Raw genomic sequence first — 22861 nt, 5'->3', positions numbered from 1 at the left:
TGGAACTTGGGGCATGTGCATAATAACTTCACTTTCCCAGGTAGCTTGTCGAAGGAAGAGCTGTGTGGACCTTAACATGCACTGTTCACAGGGCTGCACCATTACCTGCTCAGCATGTGTCGGGTGTCCAGGGGTTCATCTGGGTGTGGGACAGGAGGTAGGGTTTGGAGATGATCCATCCCAGTGAGGTGCTCAGTGTTGCTGTGGAATATACCAGAATCTTGGTGAGGGATATAGCTTTGTCATTTTCTCAACTTCCTGGAGAGAGGGTGTCTTAGGGAATGGGTTTTGTTGGCAGTTGGCCCACACTGCTGAAAATCTGTAAGTAAGGTTTCTGGGGACAACCCTGAACTACTGAAGCCTATTGCTGTATTTCATCCAATATTTAACACATACCTTGTTTTTCATATAAATTCGTGTGCCTGATTTCTTAATTAATGTAGGTTTCTCTTCTGTGATGTGTTTGAGGCTTCTAGAAGTAGTGAGCTGAGGTTTCTTCCTTTGAAGGGAAACCTCCTTAGTGGAGTTCATCCGGAGGTTCTGCCCTTTGAAGCTCAGAGCAGAAGCGGTCTGGGAAAATGAGGTCATGGGATGGATTCTCCTTTAGTGAAGCTGCCGAACCAGGGGGGGGGGGGATATATTTCCATAGTAGCCTCGAATATGGAGGATTTCTCAGGTCACAGCCTTGTAATTTTAGCTGCTGCAGTGGACTCCCAGTCAAAATACAGCCCCTTGAAAGCCATTTCAGAGCTCTTTTTTAAAGCTGACCCGAAGGTTGCCTTTATAGAAGACGGGTTTGAGGTTTGTGTTTTCCCATTAGCAGCTGCTTCCAATTATGTAACCTGGGAGCCTCTAGCTGGCCCCACCTCTAAAACTGACTTGTCCTTACTTCACCTGACTTTACTTAATGAGCACACCCTGCTTTAACCTCCCCTGCTACTGACACCTCCTCGACCGTGTGTTCAAGGCTGGGGGTCTAGAATCTTATCTACATAGTGCATGCCTTAATCAGGCAATAATATACTCTTATCACCTGTAGCTTCCTGTTGATGTCCCTCTGGTTCTTTGAGATTGACACCCCTGCCTACTCTGTAACTTTGTACCCCAGCATGTTGGTGCCGTTGTGTTCTTTGCTGAAAGGAGGCGAGGAGTCTTGATTGGCCAGCTCATTGGTTACGTTTTGCTGTTGAGGTTTCTAGACATTTTGGTACTTTCTCAGCTATAGAATTAAAATTACCACACCCAAACATGCCTAACCAGCTTGAAAGAATATGTAGCATGTCTGTAATGCATATCTCCAGGAACAAGCATGGATGGTCTCCTAAACTGTACTCTAGGGCAGTATGGCAGGCTGAGTATACATTAACCCACAAAAGGCTAGAGGTGTCTCTTGATGTGAACTCTGCTACTGTGACTTACAGATCCTGTGATTATGTCCTGCTTGCCTTTATGTTACCTCGGTGGAAAGCAATTGTTTTGGGGGATGACTGTGATCCTGTCCTAAATGCAGTTCGGGTGCAATGAAGGAGGCCAGGTTGTTAATCAGTCCTCTCATTTCTGTCCTCAGGCCTCGTGGAGCCAGTGAATGTGGTGGATAACGGGGATGGCACGCACACAGTGACCTACACCCCATCCCAGGAGGGGCCCTACATTGTTTCTGTCAAATATGCTGATGAAGAGATCCCTCGAAGGTGAATATCTCGGTCTTCAGGCTTGGGTACAATCCACCCTCAGAAGTGTCCACCCGCAGGATTAGTAACCCCTGCTCTGGTGCCTCCCTGTCCCCCCACCTCACTTCTCCTTTAGCACATGTTATAGAACCTGTATGAGCTCATGCAGTATGGCACCATCCAGTAGACACTAGTTCCTGTTCCAGGGTCTGTCCGTTCATCTGTCTTCAGCTCAAAGGGAAGCCAAGATGAGCTGTTGTACGGTGGCTTGCCCCTCACAGCTCTGTATTTTCAATGACCTTCTGGTCCTTTGATTAAGCCTGCTCTTGTATCTCTTGCAGAAATCCCCCTCTCATCCCCAACTCTTTGTAGAAGAGAGATCAGGTAGGGCAGGACTGACCTGTATCCTTACTGACCAGGCCTTCTGTGTTTATCAAGTCCCTTTAAGGTCAAGGTCCTTCCCACGTATGATGCCAGCAAAGTGACTGCCTCTGGGCCTGGCCTCAGTTCCTATGGAGTGCCTGCCAGCCTACCTGTGGAGTTTGCAATTGATGCCAGAGACGCTGGTGAAGGCCTCCTTGCTGTCCAGATCACGGTAACTATGGTTGTTTGACTGTTTATAATGGAGGAGAGAAGCCAAACCTCCTGGAAATGAACTAAAAACGGAGTTTAATGACTAATTTCTGTCCCAGGACACATGGTTTGGGGATTTTACAGCCAGTATCTCACCTGGGTGAGCATCTGAGGTGATGGCGGGGTCGCACTGGACACACTGTCTTCTCTGTTACTACATTGCTTCTTATGCTGATTTTAATTGTTTTAAATTGCCCCTTGGTTTGGTGAGGGCTAAAATTCTACATACCACAGAGGCTCTAACAAAGAATTGTTCTTTCTTGGGAACAATGCCAGAGGTAAGCTATCTAGGTGTTACATGGCTCACCAAGGAAGCTGCATCTTTAACCTAATGTGGGTCTGTTACTCATGAACCATGAGCCTACCAGTGCTCTGGATGTCAGGGTTGGAAGGTGAACCAGAAGGAAGACAGAAACAAGGAAAATGGCTCTTGTAGGTGACCTCCCCCGCCCCCACTCATAGTCACATGGTCGTATCGTGGCAAAGCTGAAAACGTGGAGACTTGTATTCAGTGGTGCACCTAATTAAGGAGAAATTCCCGTTTTTAACAGAAAAGGAAGGAAAAGGAAAGGCGGACTATGAGCCAAGCTTTTGCCACAATGTCTCTATAGCTTATGTGATGCTCAAATACTAATTGACAGGCCATCATGGTGTGATCTGCGACCCTTTCCTTTCCCTACCCAAATACAACAGAACAAGATCACATTAAGCTTCTGTCTGCTCCCACCAGTAGAGGTATTGATTAAAGAGCATGGTTTGCTATGATTGGTTTCTACGTGTTGGTAGCAGCATCCCAGATAGCATTGCTCTGTGATTCACAGGACCAAGAGGGAAAGCCTCAAAGAGCCACTATCCACGACAGTAAAGATGGCACATACGCCGTAACCTATATCCCTGATAAGACTGGACGCTATATGATTGGGGTCACCTATGGTGGAGACAACATTCCACTTTCTCCTTACCGCATCCGGGCCACGCAAACAGGCGATGCCAGCAAGTGTCTGGCCACAGGTGAGTGCAGGAGAGCATCAGGATTAGGTGTGTGTGTTCTGGCCTCGTGCCACTTAATAGACCTGTGATTAAGAAAGTTGCTTAGGCTCTCTGGAGCACCCGTCATACATGCATAGTGTTCTCTCTTTTGAGGTGAGAACATTAAGACTCCAGAAGCATGCCCAGGTGTCCCAAGATGACATCGCAGTTATTACAAAGATAGCTAAGGGTGGGCGGGAAAGATGCTGAGCGTGATGTCGGGGCAGGGGAGCTCTTACGTGCTTTTGAAATGAGGGGACTAGCTGATATCTCTTATGGAGACCACCATGAGAAGCAGCCTATTTCTGCCTATGTGAGTGGTGGGTTCATTTGTTCAGAATTCATTCAAGAGCATTTTACTTAGGTTGGCAATAGGGGAAAAAAGGTGAAAGGATTTGGGATTATTCTCTTGAATTCATGAATGTTTTACCATCCCTTGCTTCAGCTTCTTAGACATGCCTGCTTGACCATATTGAGGGCGGGGGGGGGGGGGGGGGGGGGGGGAATCTAAGCATTGAACTCAGGTGCCCAGGCTTTCCTCAAGGAACTGCAGGTACTCTTACCCGCTGAACCGTCATACCAGTCCAATATGGTATTCTCCATTTAACAAAACAAAACAAGGTCTCATGTATCCTGGCTAGCCTCGCTCAGACTTGATGTGTAGCTGAGGATGCTGCCAAATGCTAATCCTCCCACTTCTGCCTCCGAAGAGCTGGAATTCTATGCATATATCAGCACACCTGGTCTTGTGCCTTTCTGTTTCTAAAAGCAACTCCTACAGCTTGATGCTGCTGCTTTAGCAGATTTTAAAACATGAAGCCTGGGCTGGTAAGATTGCTCAGTGAGTAAGGGTGCTTCCCAAGAAACCTGACAACCTAAGTTCAGTTCCCAAAATCCAGATAGCAAGAGGAAAGAATTGTCTCAGAAATTGTCTCCATGCACATGCGCACACAAGTACACACCTGCCCATGTGCTCACATATGCAGACACACATGCACACTATCAATTGGTTGATTGGCGGAGAAAAAGCAAAACTGTATGAATCACTGACTCAACTAAATCATTTACTCCTCATAATGAAAATAAACTTAATGCAGGTCTACCCTAGATGTGGTCTGTTCTCTGATCTCAGATTGCTCACTTTGGCCCTTCTTGTCTCACCCATGGCTAAAAAACTGAAAAACATATACCCCTCTGGTCTACGGCAACAGCTGGTTGAGGGCATGTTTAGTGAGAGATGGGGAGCTCCTGGCTTTGCAGACCTGTTTCCTCCCCTAGCTCAGGCGGGGATCTTTTTCTTGGCCTGGTGGTACCTGTTGATCTCACCTCTTGTTCTGCTGAGTCTCACACCACCAGCTCCATCCCACGTCCTACTCTGTGAACAGCTTTCTTAGCAGGCCCCATCACCCTTCATCATTTTGCATGTTTTGACCAGTGTGGTTTTTGTTCGTACTCTGTTATTATTATTATTATTATTATTTTTGCACGCTGGAGACAGGCTGCCTGTTGTTTGGGGAGAGGTTGCAAAGCTAAGGACAGGCACAATCAGAGATCCCTTTGAGCAGGTGCTCTTCTCACTGATCTTTGGGATGCCCCTCTGCCTGGCAGCAGCTAAAGGCTTGACCGTCACAACATAGTTTTACCTGTTCTGAGGTCGTATGGCCTGCTCTGATGCAAGTATCCACAGGCTATGATTTGATTTTTCTTCTGACCTTTCCTATAGGTCCTGGGATTGCCCCCGTTGTGAAAACTGGCGAGGAAGTGGGCTTTGTAGTGGACGCCAAGACTGCGGGGAAGGGGAAAGTGACCTGCACGATTCTGACCCCAGATGGCACCGAGGCTGAGGCTGATGTCATAGAAAATGAAGATGGGACCTACGACATTTTCTACACTGCTGCCAAGCCAGGCACCTATGTGATCTATGTGCGCTTCGGTGGCGTTGATATTCCCAATAGCCCCTTCACAGTCATGGTAAGCAGGGTTCCTTCTCCTGAGCCTACTGTTGCTAGCATATACTGTAATGGCCATCAGTTGTTGAACCTTTCACTAGGCCGTCTTTCCTCATGGCTTTGACTCTAGGTATAATCTCTAGAAACACCAATTGGGGAGGAGATGTCTTAGTCATGGAGGCATCTGTCATGCCAAGGGAGTTAGGCAAAGTCTTTGTCTGAGCTCTCTCAGAGGGAGAGCTAGCTTAGCTTTATAGGAAAAAAAAAAAAAAAACAAAGGAAAACAATAAAGAAAGTGCATGTGCCTCCTCCCCCATCCCCACAGTGGAGGAGAAGGGTCCTCATTTGCTCTTGTCTACACACTTGCCTCTGAGATCTCCGGGTGCATAGTACCTCCAGTTGCATTTGGGCAAGGTTTGAAAAGGGAAGTGCCCCCCCCCCGCCTTTTTTTTTTTTTTTTTTTTGAGACAAGGTTTCTCTGTAGCTTTGGTGTCCCAGAACTAGCTCTTGTAGACTTTGTAGGCTGGCCTTGAACTCACAGAGATCTGCCTGCTTCTGCCTCCTGAGTGCTGGGTTTAAAGGCACGTGCCACCATCGCCGGCATGTCTTCCCTTTTAAAGCAAGGAAGATTGGGAATAGAAGGGCACCATTGTCCAAATGTTCAGGTTACCAGAAAACTGAAAAGCTCTGGGGACCTTTTAGATCTTTTCTGATTATTAAGGTTCCTCCACAAGAGCCTGGTAGAACTGTGGCAGAATTCCCACATAAGCCTCAGAAGCAAGCTTCATTTGCTCTGTTAAAATAAGGATTGCCCAGTCTGGACAGATACCAGGTGCCATGTGGGCTCCCTCGTTGTATCCTTTGATGCAAAAGAACAGCCACCCAACCACAGGTATTATGCTGCCAGCCAGTGACATGACTCCAACCACTGCCTATGAAGTGCTTTCTAACTCCTTCACATTGTACAGCAATGGAGAATGGTTCAAAGAGTGTGTTTCAAACAGAAGCCAGGGACTCCGTTCCCATCCATAATCTGTTATAGCTTTTCTCTTTTCCCTCCATGTTTGTTTAGCTAGAAACATCCTGCCAGAGGTCTGAAAGCTCTTTCATATCTCAAATATGTAAACACTTGTCAACTTTGGACACTGTCCATTTGGGAGTGTTTTTCTTCTCTAGGGGAGAAAACATTGCAACGAGAATGTTGGTGTTATTTTGAAAAGTGTCCCAGTTGTAGTTTTAAGACATTGTGTTTATCCCATGGTAGATATGATCTGTTAGTTAGAATTGAATGAGATAGAAAAGCAGAAATCACTGGGCAGACGTCATGATGCTGCTGCAATGGTCTAGGGATGAGAGACCCCGGATGCTGGGGTCTAATTGAGAAAAATCAAGGTAAAAATTCAGAGACCACATTAATAGGTGGGTCATTCCAGAAGTGGAAGCTTTCAAACGCATTAGAAATGAACATCCCTTCAGCCCTAAGTGCTCACAGCTTGAGGAGGTCTAGTGGTCACTTGCTGCACCCCCTTTACGGGTAGATCTCTTCCTCCCTTTATAGGCTCAAGACCGGAAGAACATGGACACCCGACACCACATTGATAGCAAATGTCTTAGTGTGACCACAGGCTTGGTCAGCTAAGTTTGAGCAGCTTGTTTGTCCCCACTGAGAAGTTTTAAATCGAAGGCTACATCTATAGCCTTGAAAGGCCTTTCTGTTCGTGACATGGTTTTGAGATGGCCTCCATTAGCACTGGCCCTAAAGGCAAAGCTGGGTGTCAGTAACGACCTTTCTGCAGGTGGCACAGGACACAGCTTCTTTGTTCCTTGTTATCCTTTGTTCCTAGGAGGATGGTGATGAGGGACCCTTCCCTGTTGGATCAGTTGGATCAGGGGCATAAAACTTACCATTTTTAAAAATGAATATACACTAAAATCTAAAACATTAATTATTGGGACTGGAGAGGTGGCTCAGTGGTTAAGAGCACTGACTGCTCTTCTGAAGGACCTAGTCTCAATTCTCAGCACCCACATGGCAGCTCACAATTTTCTATAACTCCAGTCCTAGGAGATTTGACACCCTCGCACAGAGAAACAGAAGCAAAACACCAATGCACAGAAAATAAGTAAATCATTTTTAAAAAAAAAATCTACCCAGCAAGTTAAACTCTCCACATCAAAAGAAAGAAAGAAGAAAAAGGGGGGAAAAGACAGCATATTAGTGACTAAAGACATTCTCCGGTTAGGGAAATGACACTGTATAAAGCAGGGGTTGTGCAAGCACAACCTGAGAACAGATTCCCAGCACTCAGAAAAATCAGGGCATGACAACACATGCCTGTAATCAGAAGGCAGAAACAGGAAAATTCTGGGTGCTTGATAAACAGCTAGTCTAATCAATCAGTGATCTTGAATTTTAGTTCAAACCCAGTGCCCAATCACAAAAACTAGGGACTAGAGGAATGGCTCAGTGGTTAGGAGCACTGGCTGCTCTTGTGGAGGTTCTGAATTCCTAGAACCAACTATAACCTCCTCACGTCTGCTGCACCAGGCACACATATGGAATACATAGATAGATGCAGACAAAACACTCATGCACATTAAATAAATAAATCTAGAACTAGCAAACAAGATGGAAAGCAATAGGAGACACTGATGTGTAGAGCCCTGGTTTCTACACCTTGCATTTGTGTTCACACGAGCACACACATATACCACACATACACAAAGTAAAGCAAAACCAGACGCCAAGTAAAAGGAAAACAAAATCCACTTCTTTCCTGACTCCATGCCAGGATGACGGCTGTCAGCTTTCTCTCCTTACACGTGGACGTCTGAGTTTCCTGCAAGGGATCCTGATGTATAGTTTTGATGCTTGCTTGCTTCCCTCACGCTGACATGGATCCCCTTCTGTAGGATTCTGTCAGACTTCCCTCACCATTCCTTTTGGCGGTCTGACCCATAGCTACAGGGTTTACTGCAGTCTCTTGTGACACCACTGTGGCTTCTGTACACATCACTCACTCATGAATTGTGGGTCCAAAGGACAAGTGCCTGTGACAGTCACAAAGAGGACAGCTTTCCCTCGAAAAGGGCAGAAAGAATTTATCAGTCATCCTGAGTGTGATGTCACCTGCCTATAATCCCAGCATGTGGGAGGTAGAGGCCAGAAATCAGCAGTTCTAGGTCATCCTTGGGTATGTGGAGAGTTTGAAGCCAGCTGGGCCACATGAGACTCTGTCAAAAAAAAAAAAAAAAAAAAAAACAAAACTCACTCCATAATAACAGATAATAACAGACACCTGCTGGGAAGGGGGTAGAGTACAACCTGTAGGATCTTGGGTAACAATATCCCTCTGGTGTGATTCCCAATTAATCTTCCTTTGCCACTGACTAGGCCACCGATGGGGAAGTCACAGCCATGGAGAAGGCACTGGTAAATGCATGTCCCCCTGGATTCAGGCCCTGGGTACACTTTGGTTTTCGTTTTCCCTTTTTGCATTTCTGGGTTCACTCAACCTTCGTTTTAGAAAAGCTGCTGCCTGCTTGTGGGAATCGCTTAAGTCCTCTGGTGTCCTGGCCGTTGGTGTGTCCCCACTGATCATCCCATCGTCACATCCCACTCTCTCTAAGATCTGCCTCCGTGTCACCACCTGCTCCTCACGAATCACCAGCCGTCCTGTCTGTGATCACGCTGGGTGCCGTTTTTTTCCCCCATGTTTAAATAACAAGATGGATGGCTGTTGGCAGAGCTCCTACTGACTCCAAGCTACCACTTGTGCATCTGGTTTCTGTCTAGGGGCAAAGTCACCTGCTGCCACTTTGTGCCACTTAAAACACACCTTCTTTTCCAGGCCACAAGCAACTAAACCTTTCCAGGTGGAGCCTCTTGGGACGCAGACATTGCTCTCTCCTTTTTTCCATTTGCCTTTGGGCAATACTGGGAATTCTACAAGCGCACTCTTAGAGCAAGCCATTCCTAGCAAATGATCAATCAGTAGAACTTCTCCAATCTTTCCAACTTGACCCTGACCCAGTCAGACAGCCCCTAAGTACATGGCCACACCCCCAAATTTAGGCCTTGTTGCCTTGTAGAATTCCCATGGTTCTGCCCCCTGTAGCTCCACGAGGCCACACTGCTGTCTGTTTTACGAAGTGACAAGTCTCTCCTGTTTTTAGGTGACCGAAGAGGCCTATGTCCCAGTGAGTGACATGAATGGCCTAGGCTTTAAGCCCTTTGACCTGGTGATTCCATTTGCTGTCAGGAAAGGAGAAATCACAGGTAAACCCTTGCAAGAGTTGCCTTACCCTTTGTCTGCCGCACCTGCAGCTCAGAATAGTGCTGGGGAGGTGACTCTGCCATACTTCTGTCCTGGCTCCTTCCCCAGTGCCCCTGAGACTGGACAACCCGCTTCTCTTAAGAGGTGGTTCGTTTATAACTTGCATTACATTCTTGAGACTTGTGTTTCTCCTCAGGGTAGGAACTTTGTTTAGATCACATCACTGCCAGGTTTCTGTTCCCCCTTTTCCCTGCTTTCTCTTATCCACTCAGTTTTCCAAATACAGCCTGAAACACTGAGGTCTGTCTTATCTAAGTCCCTTTCTGGAAGCCCAGCCTCTTTCATTCCTGCTCCCCTTACTAGTTTGTGGTCTTCTCAGATCCTCTTTGCACTTTGAATTTGCCCGTTGGAGACACCCTTCATTTATTTACATGATAGTTGCCTACTGCTTCTTGTGGAAACCAAAGGGAAGTCATAGAAAGCACCTCTCAGTGTTCCCACTGTGGTGCTTGGATATTCCAGCAGCGTGAGTGTTCCAGGGGTCTGAGAACCTGTGTAATGAAGACATTTCTGTGTTACATCTGCTTTGTGGGGAGAGATGACCAGTGACTTGTGTCCCTGTATTCTCCAGGAGAGGTGCATATGCCTTCAGGGAAGAAAGCTACACCTGAGATCGTGGACAACAAAGATGGCACAGTCACTGTCAGATACGCCCCCACTGAAGTCGGGCTCCACGAAATGCACATTAAGTACATGGGGAGCCACATCCCTGGTAAGTGAGGTACAGCAGCTCTCTAGCCTGCTGGACATCTGGGAAGCTAAGGTGCTCTCCAGGGCGGGCCCGGGAATGTCGTGTTAGCCCCCCTGTGCAAACAGCCTGAGAGTCTGCTTCCTGAAGAGAGAATACATCTCCTCATCCTGGGTCAGAGGGCAGGGCCATGCGGCTCTGATTGTTTGTCCTCATAACTGTGTTAAGTGTGGCCAAAGATCAAATACAAGGCATGCACAGGAAGTGAGGCTTTCTGACCTGGCCTGCAAACCCTGTGGGGTGTGGGACTTAGGACAGGGTCACATCCTAAAACACAGGAGTTAGAAGAAGACAGATAGCTCCGCTAGCTTGTGTTTTCTGGCCGTCACCCAGCACAGCGTCATCATCTTCATTGGCTCTTTGTAATTGCTTAAGTATCTGCTAATTTAATATTTTGAGTGAGTAACATGTTCATACCTGTAACCTCCATCTGCCTTCTCCTTACAACTGATTGGTGGTAAATTTTATGTTCAAGTTTAGAAAAATGTTAAGACCACATACAAGTAAGAATACAGACTCTAGCCAGATGGTGGTGGTGCATGCCTTAAGTCCCAGCCCTCGGGAGGCAGAGGCAGATAAATCTCTTGATTCGAGGCCACTCTCCTTTACAGATTGAGTTCCAGGAAAGCCAGGGGTACACAGACAAACCCTATCTTGACAAAAAGAATACAGGTTTTAAAATCCAGCCCTCTTTTACTGAAAGGTAGTTATCTTCCCATCAGCTGTTCTTGCCTTTTACCTCTGACAGCGTGTCCAAGGGAGCTGTGCAGGTCTGTGCAGTGGTATATCTTCACACCTTATAGTTTTCCCTCACCAGGATGAGTCACTGTGTGTGCTTCCAGGTCCCCACTGGGGAGCATTTCAGCCTTGCCACCATCGCTGTCACCACTCGTGTTGACACACTTGGTGTACCTGTGGGATTTAGTCCCCTGAGCAGAAGTGCTGTGGGGCCAGACACAGGCCTTTGTAATTTGAATAGACTGTACCATATTTTCCTTCCTGGAGCTATTACATTGCGACCCCCCAGCAGTTAAGCAAAGCGCCTTTCGCTCCACAAGTTTGCCCAATAGAGTCTACTGCGCAGTTGTTTCTTTGCCATTCTGATGATTTAAAAGTGCATGGTATCTTGGTACCTTTTTTTCTGTGAATGACATTGATTGGTACAACTTCCCAGATATTAAGTGGATGAAGCGGAACACATCAGATCGGTGGAACAAGAATCAAATAGTCTCACACTAGCTCTGAATAGGGTATACTAAGGTTTTTCTTAATTAAAAGGGAAACTCACAGATCACAACGAGGAAACAGGAACGGGGTCCAACATTCAGGTGTGGTGAGTGGGATGAAGATGAGTGGGTACCCCCATGGGCTTTTTGGTACCCAAAGGCCACGCCCCACCTGGTCCAGCCTCTCAAAGGCCATTGACTGAAGAAGGTTCCCATCACTCCCCCTTTTGTCTAAATAACAGAGTTCCAAACCCAATAAAAAACTATATACAATAAGAACAGATATCAGGTATAACAATTAGAATTACAAACAGCATAAACAATATTAAACAAGAAACATATGCTAAATGTTTTAATAATTATTTTATCCTAAAGAGTCTAAGTCTTGTATTACAAATGGCTTGGATAAATCATAAGAAGAAAATAACTATGATTGTCTAATCTTCAACCCGCCGAAGGCCTGAGAAGGGAGATAATATTACTTGGACAGGCAGGAAGTGCAATCAAGCAGCTTCCAAAAAGTAGATGACGGAGACAGCCGGCTACCTGGGCAATCACCCAAAGTCTCATTTGCAGTGTTGAAGCAACCAACTTTGGCTAAGGCCTAGAGTAACTGACAGGCCATTTTTAGAGGCAGGAAGATTTTCAAAACCATCTTACCCTGTCTTGGCAAGATTTGGCGGTCTTTTTTCTTGTATCCTACTTGTCATGGGTAGTTTCTTGCCCAAAGGCCAGTTTTGCCAAGAAGAAAATAAGCTCCAAGTGGAGTGTCTTCAGTTCTCTGTCAACTGAATCTTCATATTCTTTGTCTGTTTTCCCAGTGGAGAATTTATGCTTTTGAGGTAGGAGTTAAAAATACATCTCTGAGTTTGCCATTCACTTTATGTTCATAAGTCTGCACAACACTTGGTTAAAGCAAAAATGTTTTTCTGTTTAAATACACTAATGGCATAGATACAGAGCTTAGAGATGAGTCATCTCTCAAGCTTCAGGCAGGCATTAGGTGTCGGCTGAGGCCCCTGGGCTAAACAATAAGACTATATAAAACAGCTGCACACTTTCCTTGGTTCTCACCCTTCCTCCACTGTGACGACCTTTTCAGAGACTTCCTGTGTGCCTACTAGCGTATTTACATTTATTCTGTTAAAAGAATGGCTTAATGGTTCTTTTCTGTTATTTCGTGTGTGCATGACATGTGTATGTATGGGCATCCGTGCCGAGGTTTGCATATGGAAGTCAGAAGAAAACTGTAGTTAATTCTCTATACCTTTACTTTAGTTCTAGGGATCACATCAGGTCACTAGGTTTGCATTAACCTGCTGAGCCCTCACAGCAGCAGCCCCTCTGGATTAATAGCAATTGTGTATATAAAAACATTGTTTGCTTTGTCTCTTTGTAATGTGACACACCATGGTTAATCTCTCAAGTAAATACACACGAATTCTGTAACGTTCTGTGGGTGGGTCAACTCCCTGCTAGATGCTAAGGTCTTTCCTGGTTTGCACGTGAATCCCAGGAATTAAAGAGCTTTGATAGGGATGAGAGTACAGTGGGCAGAGAGGGCTGCTGTAGGGTCATTTTTGAAGATGATCTTCCTAGATCAGGGGGTCTTACATCTTGAATGGCATGACAAATAGCCTTTGCTCAGGTAAGCAGCTCCTACCTTCACATGACACAGCTGCCTCTTTATTTGCCAAGCTGAGATGAAATCTCCTATGTCAGCTCCCACATACCCCTCTGGTCTGGAACAGCCTCAAAGGGTGACAGACCTGCCTGCTAAAAGGTAAACATTGAGGTACTGCCTGTTATCTGAGGTGTCCATTTACCATTAATGTTTCCTGTTTTGTTTTGTCTTTGGCAAATGCAGAGAGCCCGCTCCAGTTCTATGTGAACTACCCCAACAGTGGGAGTGTTTCTGCATACGGTCCTGGCCTTGTGTATGGAGTAGCCAACAAAACCGCCACGTTCACCATCGTCACAGAGGATGCGGGAGAAGGTACTGCATGGTTTACATGTTTGTGCATTTGTAGCCTTCCGTTTGGAGATGCAACGACATGACTGACACATGTCGGGCATGGTGGCGCACACGGAGTCCCAGATGCTCAGTAGGCTGACGTGGGAGCTCAAGCCAGGAGTACAAAACTGGCATGAACCATATATAGTGAGGCCTCATCTCAAAAGAAGAAATTCACTATGATACAGTAGTACTTGTCTCATTTCCTCTCATATGAAAATCCATCTTCTACCCCAAATAGAAATGTTTAAATTCTTATGATCTGAGTGAAATCAGATTTGAATGATGAACTATTTCGTGTGACTCGCTGAGAATTCAAGTGGGCTTTTGGTTGAAAATGGTTTTATTTTTGTTCATTTTACTCACTAGTCTTCTGGACCTCCCACAAGTTATTTAGCTGTACATTCTTGCTGACGTGCTCTCGCCAACCACAATAGTCACAGATTCCTAAGCCTGTGGTCCTGATGGTGGCATCCACCCTGACCACTGTGACAGTCTATGCAAGTCTGATGTGTAGCTCTCTGTCTCTTTGTTCTTTCTCAGGTCCTGGAGAGCTGGAATTCTCTAAGCAGGGGTGCAGGTGCCGTTCACAGTGCCATGTTTTCCCAGTAGGCTTTCCCCTGTAGATTGTTCTGCTTTGATGCTCACATGGAGTGTGTCAGTCTTCCGTCCCTGGTGTCAGGGTCCCCGTGGATGAATTGTCCCTATGGAAACAGACTCTCTGACTGCTGTCCTTCCATGCTTGCACTCACAGGTGGTCTGGATTTGGCTATCGAAGGCCCCTCAAAAGCAGAGATCAGCTGCATTGACAACAAAGACGGGACATGTACAGTGACCTACCTGCCCACCCTGCCAGGCGACTATAGCATTCTGGTCAAGTACAATGACAAGCACATCCCTGGCAGCCCCTTCACTGCCAAGATCACAGGTAGGGGGCATTGTCTAGTTGCTGGAACTTCTCATGGGAGGTCAAGCTGTGCCTGACCTACCCCCATCTCATCCGCCCAGGATGGCAAGCTAGTCCCTTGGTTTCAGGAGAAGCCAAGTCCAGGGTTCAGGCTGCCTAAATTCCTCCTTCTCTCATAATGAAGAGAAAACACAAGCTACCATCTGAAAAACAAGCCCTTAGCTACAGGCATCAAGATAATACTGACAGCCGAGTGCAGGAACTAAGTGCTGAGGCCGATTAGCATTGTACTACATAAGGTAACTCCTCCTTTCTGCTGACCAGAAAACTGAAGTTTGGAGATGTAGCCAGTTAGCCAGGCTCACTGGTATTCAGAGGCAAGTTATCTCCTTCCAGGCCCTCTGTTCAGCCTGCTGGTTTGGGAACGTTCAGTGGCTTCTCAGGGAGATGTACAAATCAAGGGTCTTCCTCCCAAGGTACTTAGACCTGTTTGAAGTGAGTTAGCAACACTGTGGGGAGTGGGGTTCATGCATACCTGGGAAATTCCCAAGGGCATGGCAGCAGATGGGACCTTTCTCATGACAAAGATTCCTTTAATTTTTTTTCTTTTAATTCACAAAACAAAGCAATGACTTTTATTGTGGAATTTTCATGCATATGTCATTACACTTTGTTCTAATTCCTCCTCTTCTCCCATTGCTCTCTCCCACCGCCTGCCTCTCATTTGCCCCCCTGTTTTTGTTTTGCTTGTGTTCTATTGCTTCCATGTCCCCTACCTACCCTCTCTTAAGATAGCTTCCTTTAATCTCATGGTCCCTGATCTCCCCCCCCCCTTTCTCTCCTACACACACACAAACACATGCACACGCACACACAGCATGTGTATGCATACGTGGCATGATCTTTCTGAGTCGGCCTGACTTTATTAAGATGACTTATAGTCATCTGTTTTCCTGCAGATATCCTGGTCTCATTTTTTAAATATTGCTCATTCAGTCTATGCAGCACATTTTCTTTATCCTTTCATCTGTTGATGGGCATCTAGGCTGGTTCTGTTTCCTAACTATCGTGAATAGCGCAGCAGCGAGCTTGGATGGGCAGGTATCTCTGTGGTGGGTTAGCTTAGAGTCTCGCAGGAGTGGTATAAATGGGTCAGTTGGTGAATCTACTTCAGTCTTCGAGAACCTTCCACACTGATTTCTATAGATGTCTGTATCAGTTTACAGTCTCACCAGTAGTGAATGAGTTCCACTTGCCAGCATCACTTGTCCTTTGAGTTAATGATGACCGCCCTTCTGGCTGGTATAAGGTAGAATCTCAAAACAGACCAGGTGGTGATGGCGAACACCTTTAATCCCAGCACTCAGGAGGCAGAGGCAGGTGGATCGCCAAGTTTGAGGCCATCCTGGTCTCTACAGAGCAAGTTCCAGAACAGGCAGGGCAATACAGAAAAACTCTTGTCTCCAAGAAAAAAAAAAGAAATGAAGGAAGAAAGGGAGGAAGGAAGGGAAAAAAGAAAAGAAGCAGTGGATGGTAGATCTCAAAACAGTTTTAATTTGCATTCTCTAAAGATATTGAGCACCTTTTAAAAATATTTAATAACCACTTATTTCTTTTGAGAACTGTTATTAACCAATATATTTTATTTTTGATTTTTACTGTTTAATTTCTTATTATATATATATATCTTTATATATCTTTATATAAAATATATATAAATTGATGTTTCTATATTATGCATAGTAATTTCCTACCCGAAATGTATTTAGACAAAGTGGTTTTTATTCTCAATTCTATAGATTCTGTTCACTCTGGCATTTTGTTTGCTGTGAAGAAGCTGTTTAACTTTATGTAATCCCATTGGTCAATTTGGAGATTATTTCCCATACTATGGAACCCTTTTTAAAAAGTGTTTTCATATTTCCTCCTGCAGTTTCCAAGTTTCTAGTCTCACCTTGAGGTCTTTGGTCCATTTTGAATTGAGTTTTGAGCAGAAGGAGAGATTGAACAGAGAGATAGACACTTAGTTTCATTCTTCTGCATGTTAGAAATTCCTTTAAAAGTCAGTTCATGAATATTTGCAGCTCAGGTTCCTTCCAGCTTCTTGTCTTCCTTTGAACCAGTCATAACCACCCATCATCCTCCAACATTGATTATTAAATATTAATACACATTGTCGGAGGCAAATGCTTATCATATACCTGTGGCTAATAGATTCTTGACTGCTCATCTCTAAGTATCACGTAGACTGTGCTCTGGACAGCTAGAACTAAGCTAGCTCATGTGATAGAAGCTCTCTTGGCTTTTTCCCAGATGATAGCAGACGCTGCTCACAAGTGAAGCTGGGATCAGCTGCCGACTTCCTTCTGGACATCAGTGAGACTGACCTCAGCACACTGACAGCTAATATCAAGGCCCCATCTGGACGTGATGAGCCCTGTCTGCTGAAGAGGCTGCCCAACAACCACATTGGTGAGCTTTGGATTGCCTGCATGGTGGGGTGAGGCCAGGGACTCCTCACTCCTCCCCTAGGACGTGGGTGGTGCATTGCATTCTGCTACATTAAACTTGTGTCATGCATGTATGCTTCTGCCTTTGTGTTAGTACCCCTGGATACTGGACTGTTGCAACATAAGGTGGTCCTGTTTCTAATTTTGAGAGTAACCATCTTATTAGCTAGTTTTCTCTCTGCTGTGGCAAAATATTCAACAAAGGCAGCTTAAGAAAGGAGAGGTTTGTTTTGACTCCGTTCTGTAGTACAGTCTATCATGGTGGGGTTATAAAACGTGACAGAGCAAAACAGCTTGTCACATGATGTCTGTTAGGGTTTCTATAACTGTGAAGAGACACCAAGACCACAAGTCTTATAAAAAGAAAACATTTAATTGTGGTGGCTCGCTTACAGTCAGAGGTTTGGTCCATGATCATCATGGCAGAAAACAAGACAGCATGCAGGCAGACCTGGTGCTGGAGAAGGAGCTGAGAGTTCTTACATCTTGATTCACTGGCATTAGGAAGTGATTAGGGTTAGGGTTAGGGTTAGGGTTAGGGTGTGGCTTGAGCACCTATGATTCCTCAAAGCCCACCTCCACAGTGACACACTTCCTCCAACAGGGCCACACCTCCGAATAGTGCCTCTCCCTTTGGGGGCCAATTCTTTCAAACCGCACATGGCATCTACAGTCAGAAGCAGAGATAGATGAATGCTTGTGCTCATCTTGACTTCCCTTTCTACAATCCAGAGCCCCGGCTCATAGAGTGCTGCTGCCAACATTGAGCTTGGCTCTTCCCACCTCAGTTAACCTAATCTATAAATGCCCTCAAGAGACACACATAGGGTCTTTCTCCTAGATTATTTTAGATCCGGTCAAGTTAACTATGAACACATTCTGTAGTATCATAGCCATTCTCCTCCCTGACTTGTCCTTTATCCTTTCCCCACCTGTGTTCCGGTCCAGGCATTTCTTTCATCCCTCGAGAGGTGGGTGAACATCTAGTCAGCATCAAGAAGAATGGCAACCATGTGGCCAACAGCCCCGTATCCATTATGGTGGTCCAGTCTGAGATTGGCGATGCGCGCCGTGCCAAAGTCTATGGCCGAGGCCTGTCAGAAGGCCGGACATTTGAGATGTCTGACTTCATTGTGGACACAAGAGATGCAGGTCTGTGGGGGTAATTTCATGGGAAATGGCTGGGGATTGTGACTGCCAGTTCTTTGTCTCTAAACCTTCGGCCTCTGAGATGGGAGATTCTACCTGAATCATAAGAGTGGAAATTTGGTTTGTTGGTTTATAGAGAAAAAACCTGAAGATACATAGGGACTATTATAACCCCATCTGTTTCTAAGGTCCAAAAGGTCACAGACCCCTGTTACATTACATGTACTACATCATTGTGCTCTGCTCCCAGGGCCTCCTTGTCACCTCCTAAGCAGAGCATATTGGGTTAGTGGAGCAGTGCTTTGAGCAAAATAAGGCATACCACTCCCCTCATCTCTCTTTGAGATACTTTGAGTTAGATTTGCCTCTCAAGCCCTTCCACATCCCAGTGCCTTCCTCTTCTGTCTTCTTGAGTGACAGTAGCAGTGGCAGCCACATTAGTGAGCTCTAGACAAAGTTAGAATGCCAGAACAAAGGTTGAAAAAATTTCTGTGCCACTCAGTGTTCACTGTTGAGATTTTGTGCCATTGAACTTTTGGATCCGTTGATATGTCAGTGGAACCGTTGCTCTTTGAAAATTCCAATAACCCCTCAAGACAGTCCAGGCATTTATTGAGGGCCATATGGTTGCTCAAGACACATGTTCAGATGGAACACTGATAGATAAACCTTCAAGGAAGGAGTTGTCTTAAATCCATGGTCAGCAGGGTTAACCTGCTAAAAACCTTTAGCATGTTCCTTTGCCATAGGCTCCCCAAGCTGGCTACTTTCTGCTCTGTGGAAATTATTTCGATATCAGTGGCTGGGTTTCCCATCCCCATTCATCACAGTCTTCTCTCGGGAGTTGTGCTAGAACAGGCTGCTGTGTTGCAGGATATGGTGGCATATCCTTGGCGGTGGAAGGACCCAGCAAAGTGGACATCCAGACAGAGGACCTGGAGGATGGTACCTGCAAGGTGTCCTACTTCCCCACGGTGCCTGGGGTCTATATCGTCTCCACCAAATTTGCTGATGAACATGTGCCTGGTATGAGGCCCCTCTGCCCTCCCTCTGTGATGCTTAAGTTTTTAGTAAATGACACCCATGCGCCTGTCAGGGCTGCTCACAGGGACCTTCTCGGTCTTGCAGGCAGTCCGTTCACTGTGAAGATCAGTGGTGAAGGAAGAGTCAAAGAGAGCATCACCCGGACCAGCCGGGCTCCGTCTGTGGCCACAGTTGGCAGTATCTGCGACCTGAACCTGAAGATCCCAGGTGAGTATGGGGTGCTAGTGGGACAGAGCAGCAGCCAGCACCTTGGGACCAAAGCAGGCGTGACCTAGAGCACACTCTCCATCTTGGCATGGAGACATTGTCATTGCACAATTTTCTTAGGTTTTGTTTTTTTGTTTTTTTTTTTTTTTTTAATGTGGTCTCAGCCAGGCCGTGGTGGCACATGCACTCTGGAGGTAGAGGCAGGTGGATCGCTATGAGTTCAAGGCCAGCCTGGTCTACAGAGCGAGTTCCAGGACAGGCCCCAAAGCTACAGAGAAACCCTGTCTCTGTATGATTCTCCTGCCTCGGCCTCCCCAGTGCTAGGGCTATAAGCTAGGGATACCACAATAAGCTTTTTGTTTTCACAGAGGCTCATTTAGGAAAAATGTGTTTAGCTTTTACTTTTCATCCAAATGAAAATAGTCTTGTTGCATTGCCTGTTGGGGGGCATAGATCTGCTTTTAGATTTACTCTTTGCCAATGAAAATAATGTCGGGGGGGGGGGGGGGGGAACATGGCCAGCTGGTACCAATATCTGAAAGTATTGAGGAGGTGAAACCTAGCTGCAGTTCATCTTTTTTATCCTTAACATGAGAACTAGGCTTTGCTCCAAAGCTAGGTGGGCCCCATTGAACTGCTTCATGGTAAACTGAGACTACTATAAGCAGGCCAGTGGCCTGTCTGAATTGTGCCTAGGGTCTTTGTGTACAGAGAATCACTGTGTCGGTGAAAGCTTCAAGATTCCTCTGCCTATAAACTGGCAAGGCCTGTGGCGTTGCTCGAGCTCCACGGAGAAGGGAAAAGTAGGGGCAATAACTACATTGGTAAAGTCATTTCTGCACAGGTCTGAGGACTTTGAGTTCCATCTCCAGAACTTACATTTGAAAAAAAAAGGAAAACCAGATATGATGGTGCCTGTGTGTAATCCTAGTACTAGGATGCAGGGACGAGGGGTCCTAGGACTCGCTGTCCAGCCAGTCTAGCTAAATTGATCCACAGGCCAATGAGAGACACTGTCTCAAAACACAAAGTGAGTGGCTTCTAAGGAGCAAGACCTGATGCTGTCCTCTGGCCTGTGTGTGTGCATATACGCACACACATCATAAACATACTCAAACATGGATGTGTGCACACATTCACATGCACCTGAAGACATACATGCTCATGCAAAAGATGCACATATCTGACCTTAGGAGGAAGGAGGCTCTTTCCCAAGACTCCACATTACTTTACCCTCCCTTCTTAGCTGTAGTCACTGGTTTCTTACACATGTACAACATCATAGTCAAGTGTGAATGCAGTTAACATCTTACTACTATAGGCAAGACCACTTTTTTTTTTAAAACTGTTAACTGAACGTGGTGGCACACAGTTCATATGCTTCAAGGTGGTGGAAGATGAGTGACCAGGACAGGGGTTGCTGGCCAGTGCATTTGGACATGGCCATGCTTTGGTAAACTGTCCTCCAGCAATGTATCGGATCCTGTTTCTCCCCGTGATCCACTAGCAGGAGGCACCCTGTCATTCATTTTGCTGGGAAACTGTGGTACCTCCATGTTAGTCTTGTTTCTACGATTACTTGGGACGTGGACTTTGCTTTGCAAATCACCTGGTCTCCTCTCTTTGCAGACTCTCCTTGAATATGGGTTTCTGTGCAATGTCAACATCTGTCTTAATCCTTTCCTGGCCGTTGGTCATTGTTTTCAGTTACTTGATAGCAGAGGAGTCTACAGGAGACACTGTCTGTCCCTTGTTATCCGCTTGGCCCCCTCTCATCTGGTAGAGTGGAGGGACCCATTAGCTCCTGGGGACCCAGGCCACATTGGCTATCTTAGTCACAAAGTAGCATATCTTGACAACTAATAGACATTCACTTCTCCCAGCCCGAGAGGCCGTACATCAGATCGGACTACCATGAGTAGATCCCTTCTTCCAGATTGCAGATACCCAACTCGTATGCTCATGTGATGAAAGGAGAGAGAAGAGGTTGCTGGGGACCCTTCTCATGGCACTAAGTCATCATGAGGACTCCACTTATCCCACTGAATCTGGGTTTTCTCCCCTGCACTTCTCTAGAGCTATTATTCTGGGGGGGTAGCGTTTGCCAGAGGAATGTGGCAGAGGCACAGACATTGGGTCCATACCATGATATGGCCACTCCTCCACCTCCCTTCCTTTCTCTTGTTCGTAGGATACAGAATCATGAACTGCTACACGGTGCAGTTTTATTTGGGCTCTAGGTGATGGCAACATCCAGTGCCACCCGCTTGTCTCCTCCATGCCAGTGCAGGCACAGTTGTGTGTGTGATGTGAGCAGCTTGTAACAGACATGATTTGCTTCCTAGTGCTTGTAATCCAAGGCACTGCCTTTCTGAGAGTGGGGCCCCTTGACCTCTTTGCGGACAGCTTTGCTCGCGCATGGTTTCTCCTTTGCCATTGAGACTGGCATGCGCTCACTTTGGTCTCTGAGTGCATTTGGCCTTATTGCCTGGAAGAAGCACCAAAGCTTGGCAGTAAGAGGTGAAGGCTCTGTGGGCCAGTGAAATGGCTCAGTGGCTAAGGATGCCTGCTGCTAAGTCTGATGACCTAAGTTTGATTCCCCGGGCCCACATATTGGAAGGAGAGAAACAACTACAGGTTGTCCTCTGACCTACAGGAACATATTGTGGCACATGTGCTCGTATATGCATGTATATGCACAATACATACATTAATTAAAATGTAAGGGGGAGATTCAGGAAGGCTGTTGTGTTTTCTCCTTTCTATAGAGAAGACCTTAACTATGCATGGCAGATGGTCACATCACTTTTTCGTAGAAAATCGTGGGCTTTATTACACGCCGTGGCTCCAGCTCAGGTCCTAGTTTGAAACTGCCATGTAGAGGTAACTGGGCTCCAGCCAGGAAAGCTGTAGATAGACATATCTAAATGGGACAGGAAGCTTTAGTGCCCCTAGAAGGCCGGCAGTGCTGGCTGACCACAGGAGAGCAGACCTCTAGCCAGAGGGGAGTCCAAGCACCTCACACCTCTGGGCTGTACGTGTCTCACTCTTCTCTGCTTGCCCTATGTGTCCTGCCTGGCCCTAGGCTGTTGCCCTAACTTTCTTCTCCCAACCTTTCTACTCTCAGAAATCAACAGCAGTGACATGTCTGCCCATGTCACCAGCCCCTCTGGCCATGTCACCGAGGCAGAGATTGTGCCTGTTGGGAAGAACTCTCACTGTGTCCGATTTGTGCCCCAGGAGATGGGCGTTCACACAGTCAGTGTAAAGTACCACGGACAGCATGTAACAGGAAGCCCCTTCCAGTTCACCGTGGGGCCCCTTGGTGAAGGGGGTGCCCACAAGGTCCGGGCAGGAGGCCCTGGCCTGGAGAGGGGAGAAGCAGGCATACCAGGTAAGAATTTGGGGCAGGTCTTAACTTAGAGACAAGTAAGTTTA

At 46.3% G+C, this 22861-nt stretch overlaps 1 protein-coding gene across 3 annotated transcripts in view; it reads left to right on the top strand.

Annotated features, from left to right (window-relative positions):
• Flnb (filamin B) overlaps positions 1 to 22861 on the top strand; it is a 139830-nt gene that overhangs the window by 99872 nt on the left and 17097 nt on the right. For 2 of the 3 annotated variants that reach the window (XM_038350204.2, XM_038350206.2), the window contains exons 26-39: positions 1568 to 1691; positions 2109 to 2265; positions 3125 to 3314; positions 5056 to 5303; positions 8676 to 8747; positions 9458 to 9560; positions 10190 to 10330; positions 13460 to 13588; positions 14361 to 14534; positions 16827 to 16985; positions 17972 to 18175; positions 19046 to 19198; positions 19301 to 19423; positions 22551 to 22817. In XM_038350204.2, coding sequence (XP_038206132.1) covers positions 1568 to 1691; positions 2109 to 2265; positions 3125 to 3314; positions 5056 to 5303; positions 8676 to 8747; positions 9458 to 9560; positions 10190 to 10330; positions 13460 to 13588; positions 14361 to 14534; positions 16827 to 16985; positions 17972 to 18175; positions 19046 to 19198; positions 19301 to 19423; positions 22551 to 22817 — 2244 coding nt within the window. The remainder of the gene's footprint in view (positions 1 to 1567; positions 1692 to 2108; positions 2266 to 3124; positions 3315 to 5055; positions 5304 to 8675; positions 8748 to 9457; positions 9561 to 10189; positions 10331 to 13459; positions 13589 to 14360; positions 14535 to 16826; positions 16986 to 17971; positions 18176 to 19045; positions 19199 to 19300; positions 19424 to 22550; positions 22818 to 22861) is intronic. The other variant, XM_038350205.2, reaches the window with a different exon arrangement.

The sequence above is a fragment of the Arvicola amphibius genome, chromosome 12, assembly GCF_903992535.2.
Source record: "Arvicola amphibius chromosome 12, mArvAmp1.2, whole genome shotgun sequence".
NCBI classification, from domain to species: Eukaryota; Metazoa; Chordata; class Mammalia; order Rodentia; family Cricetidae; genus Arvicola; species Arvicola amphibius.
The sequence above is the reverse complement of the archived record's forward strand: the minus strand, read 5'-3'. Positions and strand labels throughout refer to the sequence as shown.